The following is a 27,419-nucleotide window of genomic DNA, read 5'->3' as shown; positions in this document are numbered from 1 at the left end:
GAAGACTCGCCTAGGTTGGACGGTATATGGAAGTGTAGTAGGAGCAGAAGCACCGTTTAACCATCAACAAATGCACATTTGTGCTCGAAATAATGATCAAGATCTTCATGAGTATGTGCGCAGCTTCTTTTCTGTAGAAAGCCTCGGCATAACGATAGCCCCAGAAATCGAAGGATTGCAAAATCAAAGAGCGCGACAGATTCTCGAGTCAACTACAATACGTACAGCGAGTGGGAGATTTGAGACCGGACTTCTATGGAAGCAAGACGAAGTGGAGTTCCCTGACAGTCGACCGATGGCTGAAAAACGTTTACGATGCCTGGAAAAACGATTGAAAAAGGATCCATTTCTGTACGATAAGGTACGACTACAGATCGAAGAGTTTCAACAAAAGGGATATGCGCACAAAGCCACCGCAAATGAACTGGCTTCATTCAACCCTAACCGTACATGGTATTTACCCATCGGAATTGTTTTAAATCCCAAAAAACCAGAGAAAGTGAGATTAATTTGGGATGCTGCAGCTAAGGTCAAAGGTGTGGGCTTAAACACAATGCTCCTTAAAGGGCCAGATTTATTGGCGCCATTATTGTCTGTACTGTTCCAATATCGTCAGCGGAAGGTGGCAATATGCTCCGATATCAAGGAGATGTTCCACCAGATTTTAATCAGAGAGGAAGATCGTAGTGCGCAGCTTTTCCTATAGAGAAATAATCCTGAAGACGAATTAGAAACGATGGTTACAGATGTCGCAATTTTCGGAGCTACCTGCTCCCCATCTCAATCCCAATATGTCAAAAATTTGAACGCAGCTGAGTACGAAAATGAATACCCCAAAGCAGTGGGAGCTATAAGAAAGAGACACTACGTAGATGACTATTTAGAAAGCGTGGACACAGCAGATGAAGCTGTTAAAATAGCTTTGGAAGTCAGTTATATACACGCTAAAGCTGGATTCTTGATCCGTAATTGGATTTCTAACGATCGATCGGTATTGAGAAGAATTGGGAAATTGAATCCAACAGCTGCTAAACACTTTGTCCCTGACAAGGAGAACACATTCTCGTCCGAACGTCTCCTTGGAATGGTCTGGTTACCGGATATCGATGTTTTTGCCTTTTCGTTAAACTTTCGTGAGGATGTGCGACGACTGATAATAGGAGAAATTGTACCCACGAAAAGAGAGATGTTACGAGTGGTCATGAGCATCTATGACCCACTCGGTCTTGTGGCATCATTTGTGATTGAAGGAAAAGTGATAGTTCAGGAAGTTTGGCGAGCCAAAATCGACTGGGATGATAAAATATCGGGAAAGGTGTTTTGTCGCTGGAAGCAATGGCTTGGTGTACTCCATGACCTTGATCGTGTAAAGATACCTCGTTGTTACTTCCCCTCATACCATGTTGGCAGCTTTGACACACTTCAGCTCCACATTTTTGTTGATGCCAGTGAAGAAGCATTCGCAGCAGCAGCATATTTTCGAATTGTCGATCGAGGGCATGTGCGATGTGCTTTAGTTACCTCTAAAACAAAAGTAGCGCCTCTACAACCACTGTCAATCCCGCGACTAGAGCTCATGGCAGCCGTTATCGGAGCTCGCCTGAGAAAAACTATTGAAGAGGGACACACACTTTCTGTTAAACGTACCTATTTCTGGAGTGATTCAACTACTGTGAGATCATGGATAAAATCCGATCTGCGACGGTACAGGCCGTATGTGGCTTTTAGAGTGAACGAAATACTGAGTCTATCAACTGAGCACGAGTGGAGATGGGTTCCGACGCGACAGAATCCCGCAGACGAAGCCACAAAATGGGGTAAAGGCCCAGCTTTCGATAATGATTGCCGATGGTACAGAGGTCCCGACTTTCTATACGACAACGAAGAAGAATGGCCGAAGGATCCTAGTGATACCCATGAAACAGCAGAAGAATTACGTCCTGCTTATGTGTTTGCACATTTCATTCTTAAACCTATTATCGTCTACGAGCGTTTCTCGAAGTGGGAAAGATTGCTGCGATGTGTGGCATATTTGCATCGTTACATAGGAAACTGTCAACGTATGTGGTCCAAGGAACCTCGCCAAACTGGTAGTTTGACAAGAGAAGAACTACAAAAAGCTGAGAGAAGTCTGTGGCGTTCAGTACAAGCTGAAGTGTTTCCGGATGAAGTTGCTACGTTGAAACGCAATTTACAAGTAGAAAAAGAAAAACGAAGACCGTTGGAAAGAGGAAGTCCCATCGCAACAGCGACACCAAGAGTCGACGATTATGGAATTCTTCGAGTGGACGGCCGAATGGAGAACGCAGATTGTATTCCATATGAAGCGAAATATCCTACTATCCTTCCGAAAGAGCATCGTGTTACAAAACTACTACTGGATTGGTACCACCGTAAATATCGCCATGCCAATGAAGCAACCGTGTTGAACGAAGTCAAGCAAAAATTCTACATCCCGAGACTCAGAGTTCAAATTCGTTTGGTTAAAAAGCAGTGTATGTGGTGTCGAGTACATAAAACAGTTCCTGTAGTACCTCAGATGGGACCATTGCCACGTGTTCGATTAACCCCATTTGTCCGCCCATTCACTTTCGTTGGAATCGATTTCTTTGGACCATACCTAATAAAAATAGGAAGAAATGCAGTCAAACGATGGGTATCATTGTTCACATGCCTAACTGTCAGAGCTGTGCACCTTGAAGCCGTTACAAGTCTATCCACCGATTCATGCAAAAAAGCTATACGCCGTTTCATCGCTCGCCGAGGAGCCCCTCAAGAGATATTTACCGACAACGGTACCAATTTTGTTGGCGCGAGTAGAGAACTGAAGGAAGAATTGCATAAAAAGAATACAGAATTAGGTGACACCTTTACAGATGGCTATACACAGTGGCGTTTCAACCCACCAGCGGCACCACATATGGGGAGATGCTGGGAAAGAATGGTGCGATCGGTGAAGGAAGCGATGGGTTCACTCCCAACCGAGAGAAAACTTGACGAAGAGTCCTTCGCAACGCTATTGGCTGAAGTAGAACACATGGTGAATTCCCGCCCTTTGACCTTTGTTCCACTGGATACAGAAGATTCAGAATCGCTCAGTCCTAACCACTTTCTTATGCTTAGTTCAAATGGGGTGCAACAGTCAGTAAAGAGTCCAATCGATGAGGGTGCTACAATTCGGGGAAGTTGGAATATGATCCAACATACTTTAGATAAGTTTTGGCAACGATGGATCAAAGAATATCTGCCTACCATCGCAAGAAGAACAGAGTGGTTCAACAACGTGCGAGAGATCAGAGAGGGAGAGCTAGTTCTTTTAGTGGATGAAAGGATCAGGAATCGTTGGATTAGAGGGCGTGTACTACGTACCTTTCCGGGGCGAGATGAGGTTACTCGTCGGGCAGATGTTCTCACCTCAAGTGGTGTTTTGCAACGGCCTATTGTTAAACTTGCCTTGTTAGATGTACTAGGTGACGCCGAAGTCAAGATTCTGGCGACACAGGTGGGAGAATGTTCAGTGTAACGCTAGAAAACAATAGCCAATGTTACACCCTGTAGTTAGTATCCATAAACAAAAACAAGAAACCCCAACTGTCTAAGAAGATTGTCAAAACCACATTTAGATGATTCGGCAAAACATTAGGAAAATTATAAATTTGTTCTCGAATATAATAAGGAATACTAGATTGTAAGTTAAATGAATTAAAAATAGAGATGAATTATAAAAATAAATTTATTGCAGCTTTAGCTGATCAATCGGAAAATTCGAGTGTCTGCTTAAAGAATTCCGAAACAAAACTTCGACGAACAAATCAATAATAACGAAAATAAAATCCAAGTTTTTGCGCGTATATCTATACAGCCATCCCATGCCAAACCGATATAGTGGTTCTCATATTTTCATGAAAGGTGGTACAGGTAAACTTCGATATAAAGTTTCAAAGTTGTACGTTGTATCGAATTGTACGTTATATCGAAGCATAATAAAGAGTTCTGAAATATAGCTCATATTGCTTTATTGTTATGCTGTTTTGGTAGAGTAAGTAAATAATGATGAAAAAATCCAACTAGAAAGTGAAGCCAACCTCCCTCGTGATGTTTCCCTTCATACTGTTGATTGGAGATAAATAGATAAAATGACCGCTTGCTTATTAAAAAAAAACATTTCCCCTGTAACAGTGCCCTACTTGGGAGGTTTGGGAGACTTGTTTGTAGTTGTATGGGCTATTCAGATAATTCATATAAATTCATATTTTTTTTAAATTCTGAGCGAAAATTATATGAATAGTGCATACAACTACCAACAAGTAGGGTAGGGCGGGGATAGTTGGTTATGGGGGTAAGTTGCTCAGTGACGATATCTTGGAATTTGAGCGTCCAAAAAATTGGATGAAAATCTATGGATCTATGGATGAAACATAGTGAATTGCTAATACAAAAAAATAAGCAAATTGGAAAAACTTTTTATGAAATACGAACATGGTTTCGATTTTGCCAAAAATCATTCACGGTTTGCGCATTATAAAATGTGTTCTAAAACTGGTTAATAATCATGAAAAAAAAAATCGGCTCAAACGTAAAACAAAGGTTTATTGTACGTATTAGCTTTACGTGTTAATGAAAATCGCTTTTAAAATTATTTTTATGGAATTTTAATGATAGAGAGGGGCTAGTTGGTCACATAAATTGCTCGTTTGAGAGCAACGCATATAAAATTTTCATTACGCAAGCTATAAACAAATATAGAAAGCATATGTTTTACTGCTAAACCCAATATATTTGAAACGAGACAACCATCACACAAACCACTTGCAATATAATTATCATATTTATATTTTTTGCTGTAAAATTTTCATTAATTATTTTCATTTCAGCGTTTATTATATACGCTATCATTGAATATCAGAACTCACAATAATGCATTGAGTTATGTAGCATACCTGAAGGCTATTTCTATATACTTTGGGGCGAACGGTACAAATGTCATCAAAACAAATGCAAGCAAGAATTCAAGCGGTTGTGCGTCGCAGGAATGCCAGGTGATTTCCAGTCTTGATATGGTACGAGATGGTCTGTGCACCCGTGGCCGAGTGGTTAGCGTCTCACATTATCATGCCGGGTGTTCGGGTTCGATTCCCGTTCTGGCCCCCGGCCAGAAAAAAAATCCTCCGACTTGCACTGTGGTCACGCGTATTCTAGAGCTTGCCCCTCAGAATACATTTAAGGCGTGTTTATTCGGCTTAAGAAATCTCAACTAAGTATTAATAAATGACGCTAGTTAATGCATACGGCAAAAGTTCCACAGGGAACGTTAACGCCATTCAAGAAGATGGTACGAGAAAATGTCTTCACCATAATATCGGAGGAGAGTTCTTCACACAAAAACGGAACTGTGATAACTCTATTTGTTTATTTTCAGCTTTGAAATTTTGGTTGTAACTCAAACCATATCCATGAAACTAATTGTAGAAAAAGGTATGTAACCGGAAAACCTTCGATTTGTGAAGTGGTCGTTTGAAAGATCTAGGTTAATCTATTGTACAGTAAGGCCAAAATAATAGAAATTCAATGTCACAATCATTCGAATTTTCGAGCGCAAATGAACTAATGTCTTCTAGAGACAATATGTATTCAGACCATTTCTTTCGCTGAGACTAAAGCCCTATTTTTCTGACGATATTTTCGGCCAATAGTTAGAATTTCATGGAAATAATATCTTTTAAAAAGCCACGTACGCTATCATACTTAAATGTCTTTATATATTTCATAATGTCTTCAAAATGTCATCACAAAATCAAATGTCTTCAAAATGAAGACATGTCTTCAAACCTGGCATCTCAGGTTCGCCACAAAGTTGAAGAGAGACGAAATCGCTAGAAAAGATTGTCTGACTAGTTTTCAACGATGATAATTTGTAATATTTTTATTAATTTGTGATAACTGTTTTAGTTTTAATTTAATTAATCAATTTATAATGAAGGAAACTTCTAATGGAAAAACGCTTATTGTTTCCTTAAAAATAACATGCCTATTATTGACCAATTTACCCCCTGTGTGGGGTTAGTTGGTCAATTTATTCTGGAATATAAAGACGTTAAATAAAAGAAAAATGTCAAATAATTGATTCTCTGGTTATTTTTCATTGAAAGGGTAAGAAATAAGCTTCATTGTGGTACATAACATTCTAACGCAAAACTTCGTACTACAAAGTTATAACCAAATTTATTCAAAAATGACCAACTAGCCCCGCTCTACCCTACTGTTACTTTTGACAATTTTTTGGAGATTTTATTTAAATTTTGTTTCAGCGTAATTTTTTAAAAAAAAATTGGTATTTTTTAATGAAAATTTAAACAATTTCCTACATTTTATTCTTTGATCATAATTTTGTAGGTATTAGTGTTTTTTAATCAAAATTGTTTGTGAAAAATTAAGAAATAAAACCGACCGTTTTCAGAAAGTTGTCTATTTTTTTGAGATTTTTTTGAGTATGTAAAGTTACTCAAACGACCAGTATCTTTACACCCACAATGCTTCACTGCAAACTCCTAGGACGAGTTGGCATGAAATTCGTCCTTTGAAAATGCGTACGTTATATCGAGGTAAAATGTACGTTATATCGAGAGACGCTATATCGAGGGTACGTTATATCGAAGTTTCCCTGTAGTTTCATTCTTTATCGCAAAACCCATCTTTTTTTTATTTTGTCAGTAGGGTGACCATTTAGTGCTCCCGTAGCCGAGTGGTTAGCGTCACACCTAACATGCCGGGGGTTCGGGCTCGATTCCCGTTCTGGTCGGGGGAATTTTTCGTCAAAGGAATTTTCTCCGACCTGCACTATGGTCACGTGTATTCTAGAGTCAAGCTCTCAGAATGCATTCAAGGCGTGTTATTCGGCATAGAAATCTCAACTAATTATGTATAAAAATGACGCAAGTAATACTACGTTGAGACGGCGACGTTCCTCTAGGATCGTTAGTGCCATTTAAGAAGAAGAAGGGTGTCCATTTCCATTTTAGTGTTGTCCGAAAAATCAACTTTTTCCTCTTTTTTCCAAAAATGACTTTTTTCAATGAAGATGGAATTCATAACTTTTGAACTACTAGACCGATTCAGATGATCGATGTATCAAATTAAAGCCAATCACCTGGTCTATTTTTTTTTTTGAAATACTATACCTGCAGAAAATTCGAGTTCTGATCTCGTTCTTGTTGATTGTATTCGTTTTTCATGATTGTATTGCGTTAAATTTCGTTTTTGAGTTGTTCAAAGTTAACCGATGTTAGTTCAAAGTTTATCGATGGTTCGAAAAATGTTTTTTTACTCTTTTTTCCAACACAAAAATCCATAACTATTGATCTACTGAACCGATTCAGGTGATCGACACATAAAATCACAGCCAATTAGATAGTTTTTTTTTTTTGAAAAATATTAGACTTGCGAAAAATACGGATTTAGATTTCGTAATTTTTTATTGTTTTTATAGTTTACATGGTTTCGGGACCAAGGATACTATATTTTTTATATTTTTTCTTGAAAGCTGAGGTTAATGTTAACATATCCAAAATTCAGAGATTTGTTTTTTTAGATTTTAAGTTATTATTTTTCGAGATAAAATGTTTGCAGTCTTCGTTCAATAATTCTATGCGACTAAATTGAATGTATGCGACTTGAAATCAATTAATTTTCAAATGTGAAATAAATATTTAACTATAAAATTTGCATGTTTCATGGAGAATAATGTTTAAATCATACAAAAAACATTTCGCTTAATACAAATATCTGTTTCGAATATATCACGTTTCTATTTTATCACGCGAAATTTTTTGTGAGCGTGATATAATCGAGACGTCACTGTATATACATATATTTTTCTGCAATGAAATTTATTCTCAGGTGACTGTTATAAGTTATTCAAGTAATAATACTGACCAAAAAAAAATCGAGAAAAATCGGTTCCAATCTGTACTTTTTGACGAAAACCTGTAATCTGTACCATACAGAATCTGTACCAAAAATAACCAAAAAATCTGTATCTTTCCACATGAATCTGTACGTGTGGCAACACTGCATCCCATTACGTGATATGGTCTTTGGACAAAATGCAGCATCTCTTGATACGATACGATCTCGGTTATGGTTTAACCCTCACTGTATGTGTTTGTGGATCGATTAACTATATAGTTGTCAGATATTAATCGCACGGAATTATACTTCTCGCGTAGAATCTGTCCCAAAACAATTAGAAAAATGGATTAAAACCATGTATCGTACTATACTGCTGGTATTGTGCGATGAATTCGGCAATACGAAGATCAGTTCCAAGGAAAAAACGATTAATTATAAACACAGTATCCTCTTTCGTGCAGAAATAAATCCCTCCATGAAGTAGACCATAACTCGGACGCCGACGTTCCTCCGGTATCCGCACATAAGTGTGTAGATTCGAGAGCTGGTTACCGTATGCCGTACCGATGCACCACTATACTCAACTCAACGGAGCACAACAATATTGCGAGCAAAATGCAGCCAATGATAAGCAGCATTTGCAGCAACGTAATCCATTTTAAGAGGATTGCAGTGTGCTTATACATATGTGCTAAGCGGCACATGTCTCCATGTTTGTACCCACAAGAAGACGGAAAACGCTATTATTGTTATCGACCCCACATCCCCACTTTCCGAGTCTCTTCTCATCCGAGACACGCAACAACGGTACGATACTTTCTAGACGATGCAGAGACGATTCGCTGCAGAAAGCGGCTGAATATCTTCCCGTTTCACGTACACACGTTTGTAGGATTCAACAATAACTTAAGATTTTAACTGGCATTCCCACAGAGAATGGAGGGAAGGAAAGGTTTTCTTGTGGCAGGATTTGGAATGATGTGGTGGACGGCGACCAGACAATAATAGGACAAGAAAATTTATTTGTTGATACGTTATCAATGCCGTGGCAGCAGCTTAGACAGACAAATCGCTGTGAGCATATGTTAGGGGAAGGATGAGTATTCTTTGGATGATGTTCCGGGTACTGTGTTTAGTCCGGGGATTAGTCGCTAGTGAATGCGGAGAGATGGTGATAGTTATACCATTGTTTCAATTTACTCCCCCTTATTGGTGACGTATGTTCAAATAGCTCGGAGGCATTTCAACCAAACTTTTTGAGCACTTTCCACCTCACTAACGATAGCGAAAATATGTTCGACCCGCGCCATTGTTGCTTTTGGCAGGCCAATCGTGGAAAAAATCCACAAAGCTTTCATCTGCTCGAAATAACAGCACTTTTAAAATCAATCCATTCTCGGAAGAAATCCGACTCAGCTATTGTTTTACTCTCCAATCAAATCGAAGCTCCACTGGCAAACACTCGGAGGACTTATTTTGAAACCAAACAAATCCCCTTATTCTTGTGCAAACACTACTTTTCTTATGTGCAGTTGGAGAATGACACGATGTTGACCGGGGGCAAGGAAAACACTTGGAAAGTTTACTTTGGCACGGGCAGCTTCGGGTTTGCTTCCAGATAGCATATCATCGTTGAGGGGGAGGTACGAGTGAAGTTCGTTGTGCTGTGGTGAGATACCTTTGGCTCTTTGGTTTGAAGGACAGATTGGAGGGAATGATTGGCATTTTTGCGGTTCGCCAACTTCCCATATTCGATTGATTCGTTCGATACATTTTTACTTGCGCAATGTAACGTAACGGCTTTTTTCTTTTGAAATAGAGGCTTAACATTTTTAATCTAAGACCGGTATGATTGGTTCTCTGGTTTCTCAGTTTCCTGGTTGACTTTGTTTAATGATATCGATGATCGGAAATTAAGAACTAACTGTTTCAAACTAGAGTTTAGTTTAAACAAATGACATGGGCTAGGCAAAAGGTGAATTCGATCGAACTCATCTCATTACAAAATTTATTTGTAATAAGAATACTTTTCAAAACAATTTTTTTTTATCCAAAATATATATTTTTATTAAGGCTCATATGGCGTCAGCCTAACGGGGCCGGGAGTTCAATATTTTGACAATGTTTGCTTACAACTATGTTAGTAATATGTAACCGATTACTCGCGGTTGACTCGAGGTTAGTATTACAAGTGTTCTCATAATTGGTATGTCGCAGTCTTCGATGCTTTGTACGTGTGCCCGACACGGGATACTTCCTATTGGGATGCAGCTGACCATTAATCAGCAACGCCCCCCTAGTCTGTACCCCATATCTAGCGTGGTGCGTCTTCTCGACTCGAGGAATCCAGGATAGAATGGTCACTAGCCGGCGCAATCATCAGCTCGTGTAGAGTTGTCATGAGCGGTACAACCTTTGGCTCTTGTTGAATGATCAGTGGACTGCACAACCTTCGGCCCGTGCATCTGTAAAGAGTGTGTGTATGTATTGCCGCGACTAAGTAAAAGTTTATCGATCGGATAGGAGGGATATGAAACGGGGACCCAACGAAGGAAACATTATTAAACGTTGACGTCGGCGTTTCTGAGGAACAGGTATAGATGAAGCAGAAGATCAGGATCCCGGCTACCTAAGATATCCCGGACGGGGATATCCGATTGTCTGCCTTGTGATCTCAGTGCTTTAGAGAGCTGAGAGCGAGCAGCATGGAACCGGATACACGACCAGACAACATGCTCGATGTCGTGGTAGCCATCGCCACAATCACAAAGATTGTTTGCTGCGAGCCCAATGCGACAGAGATGCGCGTTTAGGTTGTAGTGATTGGACATAAGCCGAGATATCACGCGAATGAAATCACGACCTACATTCAATCCCTTGAACCATGCACTCGTCGAGACCTTAGGGATAATCGTGTGTAACCAACGACCGAACTCATCACCACTCCACATGCGCTGCCAACTTACGAGCGTATACTGACGAGGAATGTGGAAAAATTCATTATAAGCAATTTGCCTTTCAAAAAGTGTGCCTTCAAAAGCGCCCACCTTAGCTAGCGAGTCCGCTTTCTCATTCCCCGGTATCGAGCAATGAGAGGGAACCCATGCTAAGGTAATCTTGAATAATTTTTCGACCAAAACACTCAATAGTTGTCTTATTCTTGTTAGGAAATAAGATGAGCGTTTATCAACCTTCATTGAGCGGATTGCCTCTATTGAGCTGAGACTGTCTGAAAAAATAAAATAGTGATCGATGGGCAATGTTTCAATGATCCCTAATGCGTAATATATCGCACCCAGTTCAGCGACATACACGGAACAAGGATCTTTGAGTTTGAAAGAGGCACTGGAATTTTCATTGAAGATGCCGAAGCCAGTGGACCCGTTTATGTATGAACCGTCAGTAAAGAACATTTTATCAGATCTAACTTTCCCATATTCTGCCGAAAATATCCGCGGAATATAATCGGAGCGTAGATGATCTGGGATTCCATGAATTTTTTGTCGCATGGACAGATCAAAAATGACAGAGGAATTGCAGAAGTAAGGGAAGCAAACTTGGTTGGAGATGCCTGGTGAAGGGTGCACGTCGTGGGTAAGGTACTCATGGTATAAAGACATAAAACTTGACTGAGGAGTCAGTTGGAGTAGATTTTCGAAGTTATCAATCACCAATGGATTCATGATCTTGCAACGGATGAGAAATCTGTAGGATAATTCTGTGAACCGAAGAGTAAGCGGGGGTACTCCTGCCAAAACTTCGAGACTCTTCGTATGTGTCGAATGCAAACACCCCATGGCTATACGCAAGCAACGATATTGTTTTCTCTCCAACTTGAGAATATGAATCCTGGCAGCTGATCGGAAGCAAAAACTGTCATATTCTAACACTGATAATATCGTTGTTTTGTACAACTGAATGAGGTCTCCTGGATGGGCACCCCACCATGTTCCGGTAATTGTTTGGAGAAAATTGATTCTTTGCTGGCATTTCTGTTTCAAATACGCAATGTGTCTTCCCCAGGTACACTTAGAATCAAAATATACACCCAGATATTTGAAAAACATAGAGTGTTGGATCGTTTTGCCGGATAGGTGAAGCTGGAATTGGGCGGGTTCGTGCTTCCTAGAAAAAACGACCATTTCGGTTTTCTCCGTAGAGAATTCGATACCCAGCTTGAGAGCCCACGTGAACAGGTTGTTCAGGGTATCAGGGCAAGGATTTTTGCAGAACGGCGGGATTAGTACCCGTGATGGAAATAACTCCATCGTCTGCAAGTTGTCTCAGCGTACAGTCTCTAGTTAGACAATCATCCATATCATTGACGTAAAAACTGTACAAGAGGGGGCTTAGGCAGGAGCCTTGTGGTAGGCCCATAAAACTGTAACGAGAAAATTTCGAGCTACCATGAGAGAAAATCATGTGTTTTTCTGTACAGGATTGTACAGGAAATTGTTGGGAATTGGTGAAAGTCCACGATTATGAAGCTTCTCTGAGAGAATTTCCATGGAAACTGAATCAAATGCCCCTTTGATATCGAGAAAAACGGAAGCCATTTGTTCTTTGCGAGCAAATGCGATTTGGATTTCAGAAGATAGCAGCGCGAGACAATAATTTGTCCCTTTACCTCGGCGGAAGCCAAACTGCGTATTTGACAGCAAATTGTTCGTTTCGACTTTATATCGACAAACTCGATATAAAGTTATACTCTTCGAGTGGAGGAAGTTCATGCATTGAAACAATTGCTTCAGATATTATTTCCGCAAATGTTCTCCAGTCAATATTCTTCGTGAGGTCATACGAAATATTGACTGACTCACGAAAGCTTGATTCATTAGCGATCGATAAAATTATTGGTAGGTGATCACTACCGTGGGGATCTTGGATTACCTTCCACATGCAATCCAGGGATAACGAAGAAGAGCATAGAGATATGTCTAGCATGCTTGCCCGTGCAGGAGGATTGGCTATTCTGGTTGCTTCCCCAGTATTCAAAACTGTCAATTAGAAGTTGTGGCACAGATCATAAATCAAAGTGGCACGGTTGTCATCGTAGAGTGATCCCCATGCTGTTCCATGGGAGTTGAAATCACCTAAGATTAACCGCGGCTCCGGCATTGCCTCGATAGTATCAAAGAACTGATGGCGGCCTACCGTAGTTCTGGGAGGGATATATATCGAAGCAATGCAGAGGTCTTTGCCATTGATTTGTGTCTGGCAAGCAACAACTTCAATGCCTGTCATCGGTGGGAGAGTGACTCTATAGAAGGAGTGACATTTTTTAATCCCCATTAGTACGCCACCAAACGAATCATTTCGATCGAGGCGAATAATGCTGAAATCGTGGAAATTCAGCTCATCGGCTGAAGAAATCCATGTTTCACAGAGAGAAAATACATCACAGTTAGAGCTGTGAACTAAAAATTTAAACTGATCTAGTTTAGGAATGATGCTTCTGCAATTCCACTGTATTACAGTGGTCAAATCCTTGACCTCTTGCACTGAATCAGGCATCGAGGGAAATGAACGCTGCCAAAAAACCACATTTTTCTTTCAAAAATGTTCTCACAATCGGAAGCAAACATAATACTATGCTTTTAAGTGGGTCGTTTATATTTAAAGCATTTAAAATGTTGTCCACCAGGTCAGAAAGCGCAAGCAATCCAGATTGTGGCTGTTGCCTCGACCGCGAAAAAGAAGCAGACGTGTTGGGTGCTGCTCCGGGAAGTGCTTAGGATCCCTGGTGCGTAGAAGAACCGCTTAAACCAGGAGGTACTTGTTTGGGTCTATTCTCAGCACGTTCGATTCGAGTTTTCATTCCAACTTGGGAAGTTTCGGTTTTCTTTCTGGGGAGTGATGGAAAAGAAGTAATTTTTCTTTTCCTGATGGCACCCTGCGATGTACCGGAACTTCCTGCATTGGGAGCGTCAGCAACAGGCTCGTCGTTCTCCAGAATGGAATAGGGATTGTCCTGAGTCGTTGGAACGGGACTCTTAAGCATTTCTGCATAAGTCCGCTTGGAACGTTCTTTTAAGGAATGCTTGATTTTTTCCCCTTGTTGTATGTACACCGAGCATTGAGTAAGATCATGAGGAGTCCCGCCGCAATGAAGACACTTGCGCTCTTTCGGGCAAGGATTCTCATCATGGCTCTCTCCACAATCTGCGCAACGTTTTTTGTTGCAACAATAGGCGGCCGTGTGACCGAGTTGCATACATTTGTTGCATTTCATTACCCGGGGTACAAACAACCGAACAGGTAAACGAAGTGCACCTATTGCAACGTAGTTTGGAAGGGCGGAACCCTCAAATGTCACACGAAAAGAGTTTGTCCGATTGAGAACTTTTTTGTCATTTTTAAGTGACACAGATTTCAGTCGATCGCATGCAAGAATCTTCACACTTTTAAGTGAAGAGTTCTTGAAGCGACCGACACCATCGAGTATCTCTTTTCGAGTCAAACCCTTTTCGTTCATTACACCGTCTATTTCAACGTTGCAACAGGGTACGTATACGCGATACTCAATCGCAAAGAGATCACAGCGCGTTATTGCATTCGCTTGGGTCCTGCAAGAGACGACAACTCGTAATTTGTCTGGCCCCATCCGAGTAATCTCGGTAACTTCGGAAAATTTCTGTGTCAATTCTTTTGAGATGCGAATGACGTTAAGAGGTTTGGATTTTCGTCTAAAGTATACGATAAATGGGCCTTTGGCGCCATCAGGGTATTCTTTTAGACGAAAATCCTGCTTCTCGTTTTTTTCCTCATCTTCAGAGCTTTCTATCTCGTATACAGAATTTTCCTCCTCATCTTCTGTTTCATCCTCCTGCTCTTCAGGAGGAGGTTCATTATCTGATATATTCTTTGGACTGGATGGGGGATCCTCCCCGCCCTCTGCCATATTAATAAAAACGAAGAAGTAGACAACTGTTCGATATGAACAGAATATAATAATTTGGAAAATATAAATTAGTAAAAGAAATTATATTTCTTTATTAGTTATTGTTGAAAATTTTATTTATTTCAATTTTTGTTATTATGGGTAATTTGAAAATGAAAAAAAGTTCCAATAATAGTTCAACGGTGATGTATCAAAATGGACACCCCTAATGCCAACGCTTGCCGATTTGGTAAACACAAAGTTTAAACAATGGTGTAAATCGTGCACAGAAGCTATACAGAATGATGGAAGAAGAAAGAGGAAAATAAACTTCTACTTGCCGGCGCTGTGTAGCGTGTGTGATGATGTGTCTTGCTGCCGGATTGTCTCGATAGCGCACCACTTTTTATGAGCTTTACTTCGCTCGCAGCGCACCAGATGAAAAAATACACACTAGAAACGGATGTAAAAAAACACCTGTATCGGATCAAATATAGGTTCGACCGATCTGCTTGCGAGTTGTCGAAGCAATGACCATTTGATCAAAACCATTTAATCATATTGTAAATAAAGATAACACCTGACAATGAATTAATAGGGCTGTTTCAAGAGAAACATTTATTGAACCTTTTTATTTGACTCCGTCGGAGGATAAGTAATTGAGCCTGATTAATAAACATTTTTGGAACAAAAAAGTTATAGACGAATTTCATGCCAACTCGACTGGCCGTTGGCAGCACCATCTCATTTAGCAGCGAAACGTTGTGGTTGTAAACACATGGGTCTTTTAAGCAACTTTGCATACTTGAAATATTCAAAAAAGAATTAAAATCCTTTTTTAAAAGGGCCAACATTTTTTCTTGATTTTTTACAAAAACTTTTAACTCAAAAACTATGATACCTACAAAATTTGAGTCAAAAGATAAAATGTAGGAAATTATTTAAATTTTCATAAAAATACCAATTTTTTTTTTAAATTTAGCTGAAAAAAAAATTATTGTAAAAATTAAAATTCATTTTTCTCAAAAACTTATTCTTTTTTAAATTCTAAAAAAATATATATGAATAGCCCTTACAATTTCCAACAAGTCGTCCATACATCGGAAGATGGGCATATTTACAGGGAAAAAGTTTTTTCTAACAACAACTTTTTCATGTTTCCTTTGAAAAAATTACAACTAATCCTAATTTTGGTTAAAGCAAGATAGCGATATAGTGTATTCGACAATGTTTCAGATCTTGTTAAAATATGTACTTTCGTCAAAGACGTCAACTTTCTATCTTCTATAGTTTCTGGAGTTTAGGGCATTTTTATATGGAGACCCCTGAAAAAATAATATTTTACTCGTTACATTTTTGTGTGTAAATTCTCGCGTTTGACATGTTCTTGACATGTTTCTGAATAGAAAAAACATTAGCAGAGCATGTAAATCGCGATACTTTATACATAAAAATGTTACGAATTAAACATTATTAGTAATTTTTCAAATTAAAACATTAAAAAATTATTGTTCGTAAAACTTTTTTCCTGTAAAAGTGCTAATCTTTCGATGTATGGGTGACTTGTTGAAAATTGTATGGGCTATTCATATGTATTTTTTCAGAATTAAAAAAACTGATAAGACTTGATAATTCTTTCATGAAAACATGAATAATTCCCGACATTTCTTGAACAAACATTTTGTAGATCATATAGTATTTAATGTAAGATATTTCGAAAAAAAATGACAAAAACTCAAAATTACAAAAAAATTCTCACACAAAATCTATTAGACCTACAAAATTTTAGTCAAAGAATGAAATGTAGGAAATTATTCATGTTTTCATTAGAAAACATCAATCAAATTTTTGAATAAAAAAATCATCGAGAAAAAATATTTTGAAAATTAAAATTCATTCTTCTTGAAAACATATTTTTTTAAATTCTGAAAAAAATGGATATGAATAGCCCATAAAATTTCCAACAAGTCACCCATACATCGGAAGATTTACACACAAAAATGTAACGAGTAAAATATTATCTCCATACCAAAATGCTCTCTATTCCAGAAAATATAAAAGATATAAAGTTGACGTCTTCGAAAAAAGTTCATATTTTAATAAGATCTGATGAAAAAGTTGTTGTTGAAAAATGTGCCTATCTTCCGACTTGTTGGAAATTGTAAGTGCTATTCATATAATTTCTTCGAGAATTTAAAAAAATATGTTTGATGAATTTAAAAAAAAAATATATTTTGTTTATGAAAATTTGAACAATTTCCTACATTTTGTCCTTTGATCCGAATTTATTTTTTTTTTTTTTTTCAAAAAAGTAGTTTGAATATTTCAAGTATGCAAAGTTGCTAAAAAACCCATGTGTTTACACTCACAACGTTTCGCTGCTATCTGAGATGGTGCTGCCTAAGACGATTTGGGATGAAATTCGTCTATAGAAATACGCTTAGCAGTATCCATGACTCGGAGCAAACTAATCACCACGGCTTATTCAGACGATGTCAATTATTGGAGATTCGGCCGAATCGGTTCGAACGATTTCCCTAGGGACCGATACTAAGCTTTTTTGTTAGAAGAGCGTGGATCTCTAGGACTAACAGTTACAAAATATACTATATTTATTAATAAAGTACGAAGAAGTAAGAAAATACGACTTTATTTTCGGTTGTATTACAAAATTTTACTATATCTTATATTAGGCTGTCAAAAAAGTCCTGCTGTATTTTTTAATGTTCATAAAAATTTTTGTTCATAAAATTAGTTACAATCATCTGTTTTAAGTCAAATATGCGCCGTTTTGTTCGATGACTTGTTCCCAACGAGATGCCAACTTCATAATACCCCTGTTATAGAAGCTCGCTTCCTTATTGGCAAAAAACTCGGATAGCCAATTTTCACAGGCCTCTTTTGTGGCTAACTTCTGACTACCTAGCTCGTTCGCCATAGACAAAAACAGGTGGTAGTCACTTGGTGCAAGGTCCAGACTATACGGCGGATGCAAAAGAACGTCCCATCCGAGCTCCCGGAGCTTCTGGCGCGTCACCAAAGAAGTGTGTGGCCTGGCGTTGTCCTGATGGAAGACAATGCGGCCTCTGTTTATCAAAGATGGCCTCTTCTTCATGAGTGCTACCTTCAAGCGGTCCAGTTGTTGGCAGTACAGGTCCGAATTGAGCGTTTGGCCATAGGGAAGCAGCTCATAATAGATTATTCCTTGACAATCCCACCAAACACACAGCAAAACCTTCCTGGCCGTTAATGAAGGCTTGGCCACCGTCTGAGCCGCTTCAGCGGGCTTCGACCACGACCGTTTGCGCTTCACGTTGTAGTAAGTGACACACTTTTCATCGCCAGTAACCATCCGCTTCAGAAACGGGTCGATTTTGTTGCGATTCAGCAGCGATTCACATGCGTCGATACGGTCAAAGATGTTTTTTTGCGTCAACGTGTGTGGCACCCATACATCGAGCTTCTTTGTGAATCCAAGCTTCTTCAAATGGTTAATAACGGTTTGATGACTTATCCCCAGCTCTTGCCCGATGATACGGCTGCTACTATGCCGGTCTTTCTCAGCTAATTCTGCGATTTTGTCGCAATTTTAGACGACAGGCCTTCCGGAGCGTGGCGCATCTTCGACGACCTCTACACCAGAACGAAAAAGTTGAAACCATCGTTGTGCGGTGGAAATGGAAACTGTATCGAGTCCATAAACTGCACAAATTTTATTGACACCTTGAGATGCATTTTTGCCTTTGTCATAGTAGTACTGTAAAATATGTCGGATTTTCTCTTTATTTTGCTCCATATTTGCGACACTATAACTCACGAACGACTTAACCAAACAAAACACTGTCAAGGACTATATTATAGCGCAAAAATACCTTTCCAACAAGCTATAGAAGGGGGTCTCCGTAGCCACATTGGTTACGCGTTCGCTTAGTAAGCGATCGATCGTGAGTTCAAAACTCAGGGCCCTCATTGACCATCTTTGTGTTGTTACAGAATAGCTACGTCCATGCAACAATCATCAGCGATGGAGATCGATCCACGGTCGAAATAAGATCGATTCATCCATACAACTGCTCTGCCTTGCAGACACATCGGGCTACTGTTCTATAAATAACTCAACAATGATCAATCAACTGTCTCCGCTGTCCGGTCTAACTGGATAATGGAAGAACAGATAGAAAACTCTTACGCCTAAATGGCTATTGTGTGAATGTACCATATGTAATGGTATAGAAGGAATACTGGCGAATGGCAACTGTGTAATGTGCTAATTATAGATATGATAACCATGTGACATGTACACGATTAAAATTCGGCTCTGTTACAGCTAAAATGCTAATGAGCCTTAAATAAATAAATGGGATAAAAAAAACAAGCTATAGTATGACTCGATACAATGAATACAACTAGAACTACGCGCTTACAACGACACCTCGCGGAAATACCGCAGGACTTTTTTGACAGCCTAATATATATTTTGTCCATTAAGTTGAAAAAGTCTTTCTTCGTGTAGTAGTAAGTACTAATGTTAAAAGGTTCCATATGATTTGCAAAGACTTTGGGTATACAATAAGCTGCTAAATTACTAAATTACTATTAAATGCAGTATATCTCATCTCCATAGGATTATTTTCCTAACATTCAAAAATCATAAAAAAAAATCTTTCTACGTTTCATTTTACCTTCTTAGTTTTAATTAGCTGTATACACTTGCCGTTCGTCAAGTTGGCTTCGAATAACATTGGAGCCTACACAACCATTGAAGTGGTAGTAGCGGTAGCTAGTAAATTCAATTATATTTTGGTGCAAAAACATTAACATATGCTTGCTTTCCAAAGACATGAAAAATTATCGAAGTTGCTGTTCGATTTTTCCAACGCTTGGGCTTGTATGGGTGAGCCGGATGAACGAAATTACGTGCTTTCGCATGTGATCTACTTCAATCATATTTTGCACTCAATACATGTTAAAATTACGCTGTACGATCCAAAAGCGTGATAGCTTTACCCATAGTACACTCAAATATTTACACCTTCGCCAATGCAGAAATATGAACATCTCCATCACCAGTGAATCGTCCTTCAGAACCCCTCAATTTTTGTTTCTGCTCAACTTTGTCATGAATGTTGCGTCTCCATCAGCACTCATACGAGGGAACCGCATGGTGATCGACATTTAAACTCCGTGGATTTTTTTTAATTCTTTATTTTTGAGTCTTTCTGCCTCCTGGGCTGGTTCGTGTAAGCAAACACGGCCCAAACCATGCCGTGATGTGCGCTTACTATATACTATATATATTACTATAGTACAATAAACAAAAAACAGATATCGCCACGAGAATTTGCTCACATTTGCGCGTTAGAAGTTGTCCAAGGTGACCGATTCCGGCAAAACGGTCGGTTGCTTTATTGCCGGCTATGCTACTATGTCCGGGGACCCACATGTATCCATGGGTGCCTAGTTATAGCTGCGCCAACGGCATCAATGACGCTAGTCGAGTCGGCAACTATCAGGATCGGTTTGCTTGATGGGATAGTGGCAGCTTCAAAGATTCCGGCAGCTTCGGCCGAGAAAACCTGGCAAATATCGACGAGTTTCTTACTGGAAATAAGAGAGTTATTATGACCGCTTACCCCGAAACCAACTCCATGCATCCCTTTGGAACCGTCAGAGTAGCGAATTTGATCTTCTTCTTCTTCTTCTGTAGGAGCATTGAACCACTGCGACCATTAGTTTGATCTATTGTGGTGCACTCCAGTTTACTATATATGCGCTGTCAGTTCGTTCCATCACTCAAGGAATAAGTGATAGTCGCACTAGGACTTTGCATCTCCCCCCAAGAAGGTATGACTTCTTTTAAGAAGTTTCTTACCTTTTTTGGTTCAGCAGACCATATCTCGTTAGGCATAAGAATGCCCTTTCCAAGAATCCGCAGTCTTTGCTGAATCAATACACTGCATTGACACAGTAAATGTTCCGAAGTTTCAGCATCAAAATTGCAGAAACGACATTTATCATCCGTTATTTTCCCAATTTTTTTGAGATGATACCTGCTCGGACAATGTCCGGTCAATAGCCCAGTCAACATACTCAGATCGGCTTTATTCAAGCTGAGTAGGCTGCGTGTTATTCTATTACAAGGTGTAATGAATGATCTTGATTGTCGTGATGTTGATAGAGCTCTCCAGTTGGCTTCAATCATCGATATTTTCCAGGATTTGAGCTCGGATTTCAGACAGGATGTAGATAATCCGCAAAATGGCTCAGGTCCGACGAATTTAGTTGAAGATCCTAATCTTGCTAGAAGATCAGCTTTTTCATTACCTTCTATACCGCAGTGACCAGGCACCCAGTATAGATTAACGTCATTAGTTACAGCTAGTTTTTTTAAAGAAAGAATACATTCCCAAACTAGCTTTGACTGACAAGTATATGCTTTCAATGCATTTAGAGCTGCTTGGCTATCTGAGAAAATACAGATACTGGCATACCTGTGTTTCCTAGCCAAACAAATGTTTGTACATGTTAGAATAGCATGTATTTCTGCTTGAAAAACTGTAGGCCACTGTCCCATTGGAATTGAGACATCTATCCCTGGTCCAGTAATCCCAGCTCCTGTAGATTTTCCAATTTTTGACCCATCTGTGTAAAACACGAGTGATCCCGGACGAGTTATTGGACCACCTTCTTCCCATACGCTGCGATTGAATTCAATCACTTTGAAAGGAACGCTGAAGTTAGTCTCTGTTTCCATCCAGTCTTCGTTCATGATTAATATAGGATTCAGTTGAAAATCTTTCAGGATTTGCAAGTGCCCCTTAAGATCTCCTTGTTGGAATTGTTTCGTACGTTTAAGCCTAAGAGCACCTTTTTCCGCTTCAAGTTGCACATATTGGTGCAGGGGTAGAAGGTATAAAAGAGCATCTAGGGCTTTGGAAGGAATACTGGGCATTGCTCCAGTTATTGATAGGCATGCCAGACGTTGTAGTTTATCAAGCTTTTTCTGAGCTGATATTTGTGTTGTTTTAGGCCACCACACTAACGAAGCATAACTTAACCTGGGTCTCACAATTGCCGAGTATACCCAGTGAATCATTCTCGGTTTTAGACCCCATTTTTTTCCGAATATACTACTACATGCCCAAAGAGCAGTTCGGGCTTTAGAAATAGCATACTCTAGGTGGTCGTTCCAGTTTAGCTTTTGATCAAGTATGACACCTAAATATTTTGTTCGTTTGGAAAGCTCCAATTGTACACCTCCTAATCTAAGATTTGCAATCTTGTACTTTCTTTTCCTGGTGAATGGAATTATAACTGTTTTAGAAGGATTGACGCTGAGTCCTTCCAGTTTGCACCATTTGAGTGTGTAGTTTAGGGCTGTCTGCATTCTGTTGGAAATAGTATGCTCACATATACCCCTAACTAAAATAGTTATGTCATCGGCAAATCCAATGACTTCGTACCCCTGGTTGGTCAGATTGTTGAGAAGTTCATCAACAACAAGAGACCACAGCAAAGGAGACAGAACTCCTCCTTGAGGGCAGCCTCTTGTTGGTTTCGTCGTTAGAGTTGATCCTCCTAATTTGGCTGTTATCATTCGGTTGGCTAACATAGCATGTATCCATTTGGAGATGCACATGTCAAAACCACATTTTTTCATAGCTCTACTTATAGAATTGTGTGAAGCATTATCAAATGCTCCCTCAATATCAAGAAAAGCTGTAAGTGAGATTTCTCTTGCGTCTAAAGACTTCTCTAGTTTTGAAATTAACGTGTGAAGCGCTGTTTCAGTTGATTTATTCGCTTGATAGGCAAATTGAGATTTGTTTAATGGTCTCCTGTTCAAATATGATGATTTGATATGGAGATCAATAATCTTTTCCATCATTTTTAAGATGACAGATGTTAGACTAATTGGTCTATACGCTTTGGGAGTTGTCCTGTCACGATTGCCAGCTTTGGGAATAAATATAACCCGGACTTCTCGCCATTTACTAGGAATGTAGCTTAGTACCATACTAGCTCTAAACATCTCCGTTAGAAGAGGGACAGTGATATCCTTGCATTTTTGTAACAGCACCGGATAAATCCCGTCTGGTCCTGGAGATTTAAAGGGCTTCAAGGAATCCACTGCCCACTCAACCCTTGACTTCGTAAAGACCGCCCTAGCCATTTCATTAGCTCTATTCTCGTCTCTGATTGGACAAGATTGAGCTGTATTGAGGACCTGTGCGTTTCCCGAAGTCATTTGGATTGATCCTGGGAAGTGTGTTTCCATCATGATACTAAGTGTCTCCTGAGAATCGGTTGTGAACTGTCCATTTTCTTTTCTTAGACTACCAAGATCATTGGTATGATCCTTTGAGAGGGCTTTATGGAGTCTTGCTACAGCAGGTATGTTTTCAACTTGCTCACAAGTGAGCTTCCAAGTCCTTCTTTTGGATTTGCGAATTTCTTTATTATATTCCGTTAGACAGTTTTTGTACTCTGTCCAATTAGAAGTAATTTTTGCCTTGTTGAAAAGTTTTCTAGATAATTTCCTAAGCTTTTCGAGTTTTTTGTTCCACCAAGATGCATCCTTACTTGATGTTTTCCGCGTTAGTGGACAGCTTTCTTCAAATGTTGATGAAATATTGGTTCCATATTCCGACGAAACTAGCTCAAGCTGTTCAGTGGAAGAAATAATTTTCAATGACATCGAATTATTGTCGAGAAGTTTGGAATGATAAATATCCCAGTTTGTTTTTCTAGGGTCTCTGAATTGTTCTATCAGAAGATCTCCTGAATTATAATTAAACATTATATGTTTGTGATCAGATAGCGATTCTTCACTTGACACATGCCAATTCTTTAACGTATCTGATAATTTAGAGCTACAGCGAATTTGATAATTGTGATATTTTTTTGAGTTCGACAAAGGTTTGCTTCAGATCCACAGAGCTCGCCCCTGCTCGGAAGTAATTCCTGATTGTATCCAAAACTCCGTGGATGATCAACAGTGCTAATCCAGTTATTTAAGTCCAATGTGTTCGCTTGTAGCATTTTTGCTTTCTCGCTTCAACTTTCAAGTCCGAATTCAACACTGTTAGATAACACTACGCGGAATTTCAGTTATTATCACGTAAGAGAACAGTCCAAAAAGCACGCCTCAACATGCCAATCTCAGGCCCCAATTCGATTTTTTTGATAATACAAAAATAGAAAATAATAATGTTGACACTCACATAAAACCAGTTTCGTCATTCCCCCCACCTGATGCTAATCTTGGAGTCTCCTCAAACACACGAGACTGCTAAACGAGATAACTGCGACCGATGCATGACGTTTGCACAACGCATCCTGGCCCAAAAAAAGTAGATATTCTATATTCTATATTTATGACCCTCAAATAAATATAGAAACGCACGCAGGTAGCATTCGCCGAACCAAATAAACGCGACAAATATTCATCATGGTGCTTTAAATCACTGTGATAAGAAACGGTCGTCAGGCACTGCCGCTGAATGGATTATCCCATATCTCGGTCAACAATGCTTTTCTACGGTGCTGCCCATATACAAGCGGATCAGTGAGACAGCTGAAAGCATGATCCTTCAGCAATTACCTTATCTCATCGTGTGCAGCATTCACTGCGGTGCCATTGTTTAGTCAATTGCTAATGGATTACCATTTCAGACCGATGGACCATAAATCTGTACCGCATATTTATCGTCACCATTGACTCGGAACATAAAGCAGTACATCGTCTACCGAGAGTGCATGCATACATAATGCTCTGTGCGGTTTTCCTCTATTTATGGCATTCTTACCTCACGGTCCAGCGCTTTTATCACCTTCACATCGCCACTGATCGGGTCCACTCTAAAATTGTCCGAGCCGAGCATTCCGAACGAAACGTCACCGCCCTCCGGGTCGTAGCCCTCCAACCGGTAAACGATGCTGTCGACCGGGGTGGACTCCGACAGGGCCAGGTTGTTCATGTCCTGCGTGAAGACGGGCGGCAGATTGCAGTGGCCTGGAATTGAAGAGTAGCAGAAAATGTTAAATGTGTTAAAAATGTTAATAATAAATCATACCACTCTGTGATCGTACGAAAATGGAATTATAAAAACTCGGCCTGCCCTCCGCCCGGAAAACGAGAAAACAGAAACGTGATCAGTCGATTCAATCAAATATTTACCATTCACCTCCCCCGCCAAGCTTTCGAAATCAATTTAGCCACTCGAAAATTCCCAACCCGGAGCGCACACGCACCCCTTTCTCCCCTCTCCCCGTCAATATACTGACAAGCAAATACGAAAAATCAATTCTCGCCCGCTCGAAGGAAGCGGAAAACCCCGTTAGCATCCCGCCAATCTATCATCATTTTCTCCCGCTTAATCCCCTCCGACAAGAAATTCACATATGCTAAAATTCATGCTTTCACAGCATCAACAGCATCAATTTTATTAGGAGAGTCTGAATTTATATCAGACATATTCTCTGCTCGTTTTTTCATCCTGCCATCGCTTCCGTCGATTCTTTTCGGTGGGAAAAGGAGGAAAAAGCGGCATCGCACAAGGGAAGGGGGAGGGGGGGGGAGATATGTTGCACTCCTCTTTCCAGCGGAGGAGTAACGATGCCAATTCATCTTATATGCGGAGGAGCCATGGTTCCGGTCGAGGCGTGTGTGGGTGTGTGTGTATTCATGAAGGGAAAGAAATTTTTCTTCGAAAAATGGTGTCATCCTCAAATATAGACTTTAGGTCGAGTTTAATGATTAAGTGGCATTTTTCACTCGCTGAAGACTCTATCTGCCGTCGCAGCCTTCGGATCATCTGATTTATTTTGGTTCATTTTCCGCCCAAATATCCGGTGCTGGTGACGCATGTGTTCCCAATGAGCGATTATTACCTTGCAACACGTCAGAATGAATCTTTTCTTCTTCGGAAACATTTTGACGGCAAGCGTAGCGTAACGGATACCCGATGATCCAAAAATGGGTGGGGTAGAGTGGTAGCCTCGCTGGGCTTCCATCTCGTTCACCAATTTGTCTACGATTGGTTTCTACTGCCGTGATGGCAGTTGGGACGATGGCCCAGATGGAAGGGCGCAAAATGAGATGAATTATTTACGGTATTTTTATACGATCTCCCAAACCCAAGTCCCGAACCGTCGGGTCCAGATTTGGTTTACGGCGCAATCAAGACGGAGGTTGGGAAGGTGAGTTATTTGGATGTTGGAGTTTTTTTTTTCGTCGGCCCTTTTTTGCTCCATCTTCAGCCAACGCTGAACCATTCCCAATCAACAGACAGACTGGCGGAGAATCCGGAGTGCCTATCACCTGCAGTTGACAGAATGAAAAAGGATGTTGATTACTTGAATGCGTAAATTAGCTTAGCTCGAATCTTGGGGGAAAAAAGAAAATAAAAATGGGGAGGAAGGTGGTGAAACAAAGCAGAGTAACAAATGACGCTTTGGCAGTACGAGACGAGGGGATAAAGAATGCAACATTCTGAACAAGTATTTTCCAGCTGCTGCTGCTGCTGCTGCTGCTGCTGTTTGTATTAGTTGTTGCTCCGATGAATAAAAGATGAGTGTAAAAGGGGAGAAAAAGCTTGATGAGCACCAGACTTATCCACATCCACCTGGTGGGAGGAAAGGGTTAAAGGGGCGTTCGAATGAGGTTCATTTGAATTTAGCTCTACTCCGCACATGGAGATGTCCGAATATTGGTACACGAGACTTCTTCTCAGGCTAAAATTGTGTTTCGATCATAAAATTTTAAAAAATTGCTTCCCTGACATTGCAGAGTTTGCAAATCATTGTTTCGAAAATAAAATGCATTTTTGTAACATTGAGTTTATGCATGAGATTGGTCTCACGCGCGTGGTCACCGGGTACGGACGCGTTTACTTTTTTGCTCCGCGTTTGGTTTCCTATTCGCATCAAAAAAAGGTTTAAGCTCAATCCACCATACGTTTCGTGCAGATTTTGACGAAGGATTACGTCTTTCGGGAACATATTGGGGTACAAATTGAAAATCGAAAATCGATCACATCGTGAAAATTGTTCAATTTCAAACGCTTATTGCTCAGTCATTTCATGATGGATTGATGAAATTTTTGCGTCAATCGATTTCGGCACTCCATAACATTTTGACGTAGAACTACGACTTTCATTAGAGTGCCAAACCAGAAAACAGGTCACGTTCTCATGAAATAAAGTTAACGTTAATAACTATTTTTACCGCGAACGGATTTTGACGATTTACATACCAAACGAGTCGGAAATTCCCCAAGATTTGTTTGATATGCTTTACATTACAATACCATAGTCTGTATATGGTTCAAAGTGATGAAAATTGGAAGCATTCCCATTTGCTCTTACATTTTTTTCTCCATTTGTGTGCTATCCCAAACAGAGCTGTCTATAACGAGCAACGAAGGGGAAATCGTAAGGTCTCCGTCTCCGTGAACAAAGGAAAAGAAGAAGAACGAAGAGGAATATTTGCCTATAGTATGAACAGTGGATCTCGCTGAGTCAAACTTTCATTTTTCGTGAAACCGACTGAACAACATCGTTGCTGGGCGAGCTGGACGGCGAGGGATCGAATGCCTTTCTCAAGACAATGGGGGTGGAGGAGTAATAT

The 27,419-nt window shown here is 39.8% G+C and overlaps 1 protein-coding gene across 11 annotated transcripts in view; it reads right to left on the bottom strand.

Annotated features, from left to right (window-relative positions):
• The window catches only part of LOC129766800 (cadherin-87A), a 722,345-nt gene that overhangs the window by 124,975 nt on the left and 569,951 nt on the right, over positions 1–27,419 (bottom strand). For all 11 annotated transcript variants that reach the window (XM_055767405.1, XM_055767415.1, XM_055767419.1 and 8 more), the window contains one exon: positions 24,598–24,803. In XM_055767405.1, coding sequence (XP_055623380.1) covers positions 24,598–24,803 — 206 coding nt within the window. The remainder of the gene's footprint in view (positions 1–24,597; positions 24,804–27,419) is intronic.

Source organism: Toxorhynchites rutilus, chromosome 1 (genome assembly GCF_029784135.1).
Source record: "Toxorhynchites rutilus septentrionalis strain SRP chromosome 1, ASM2978413v1, whole genome shotgun sequence".
NCBI classification, from domain to species: domain Eukaryota; kingdom Metazoa; phylum Arthropoda; class Insecta; order Diptera; family Culicidae; genus Toxorhynchites; species Toxorhynchites rutilus.
The sequence above is the reverse complement of the archived record's forward strand: the minus strand, read 5'-3'. Positions and strand labels throughout refer to the sequence as shown.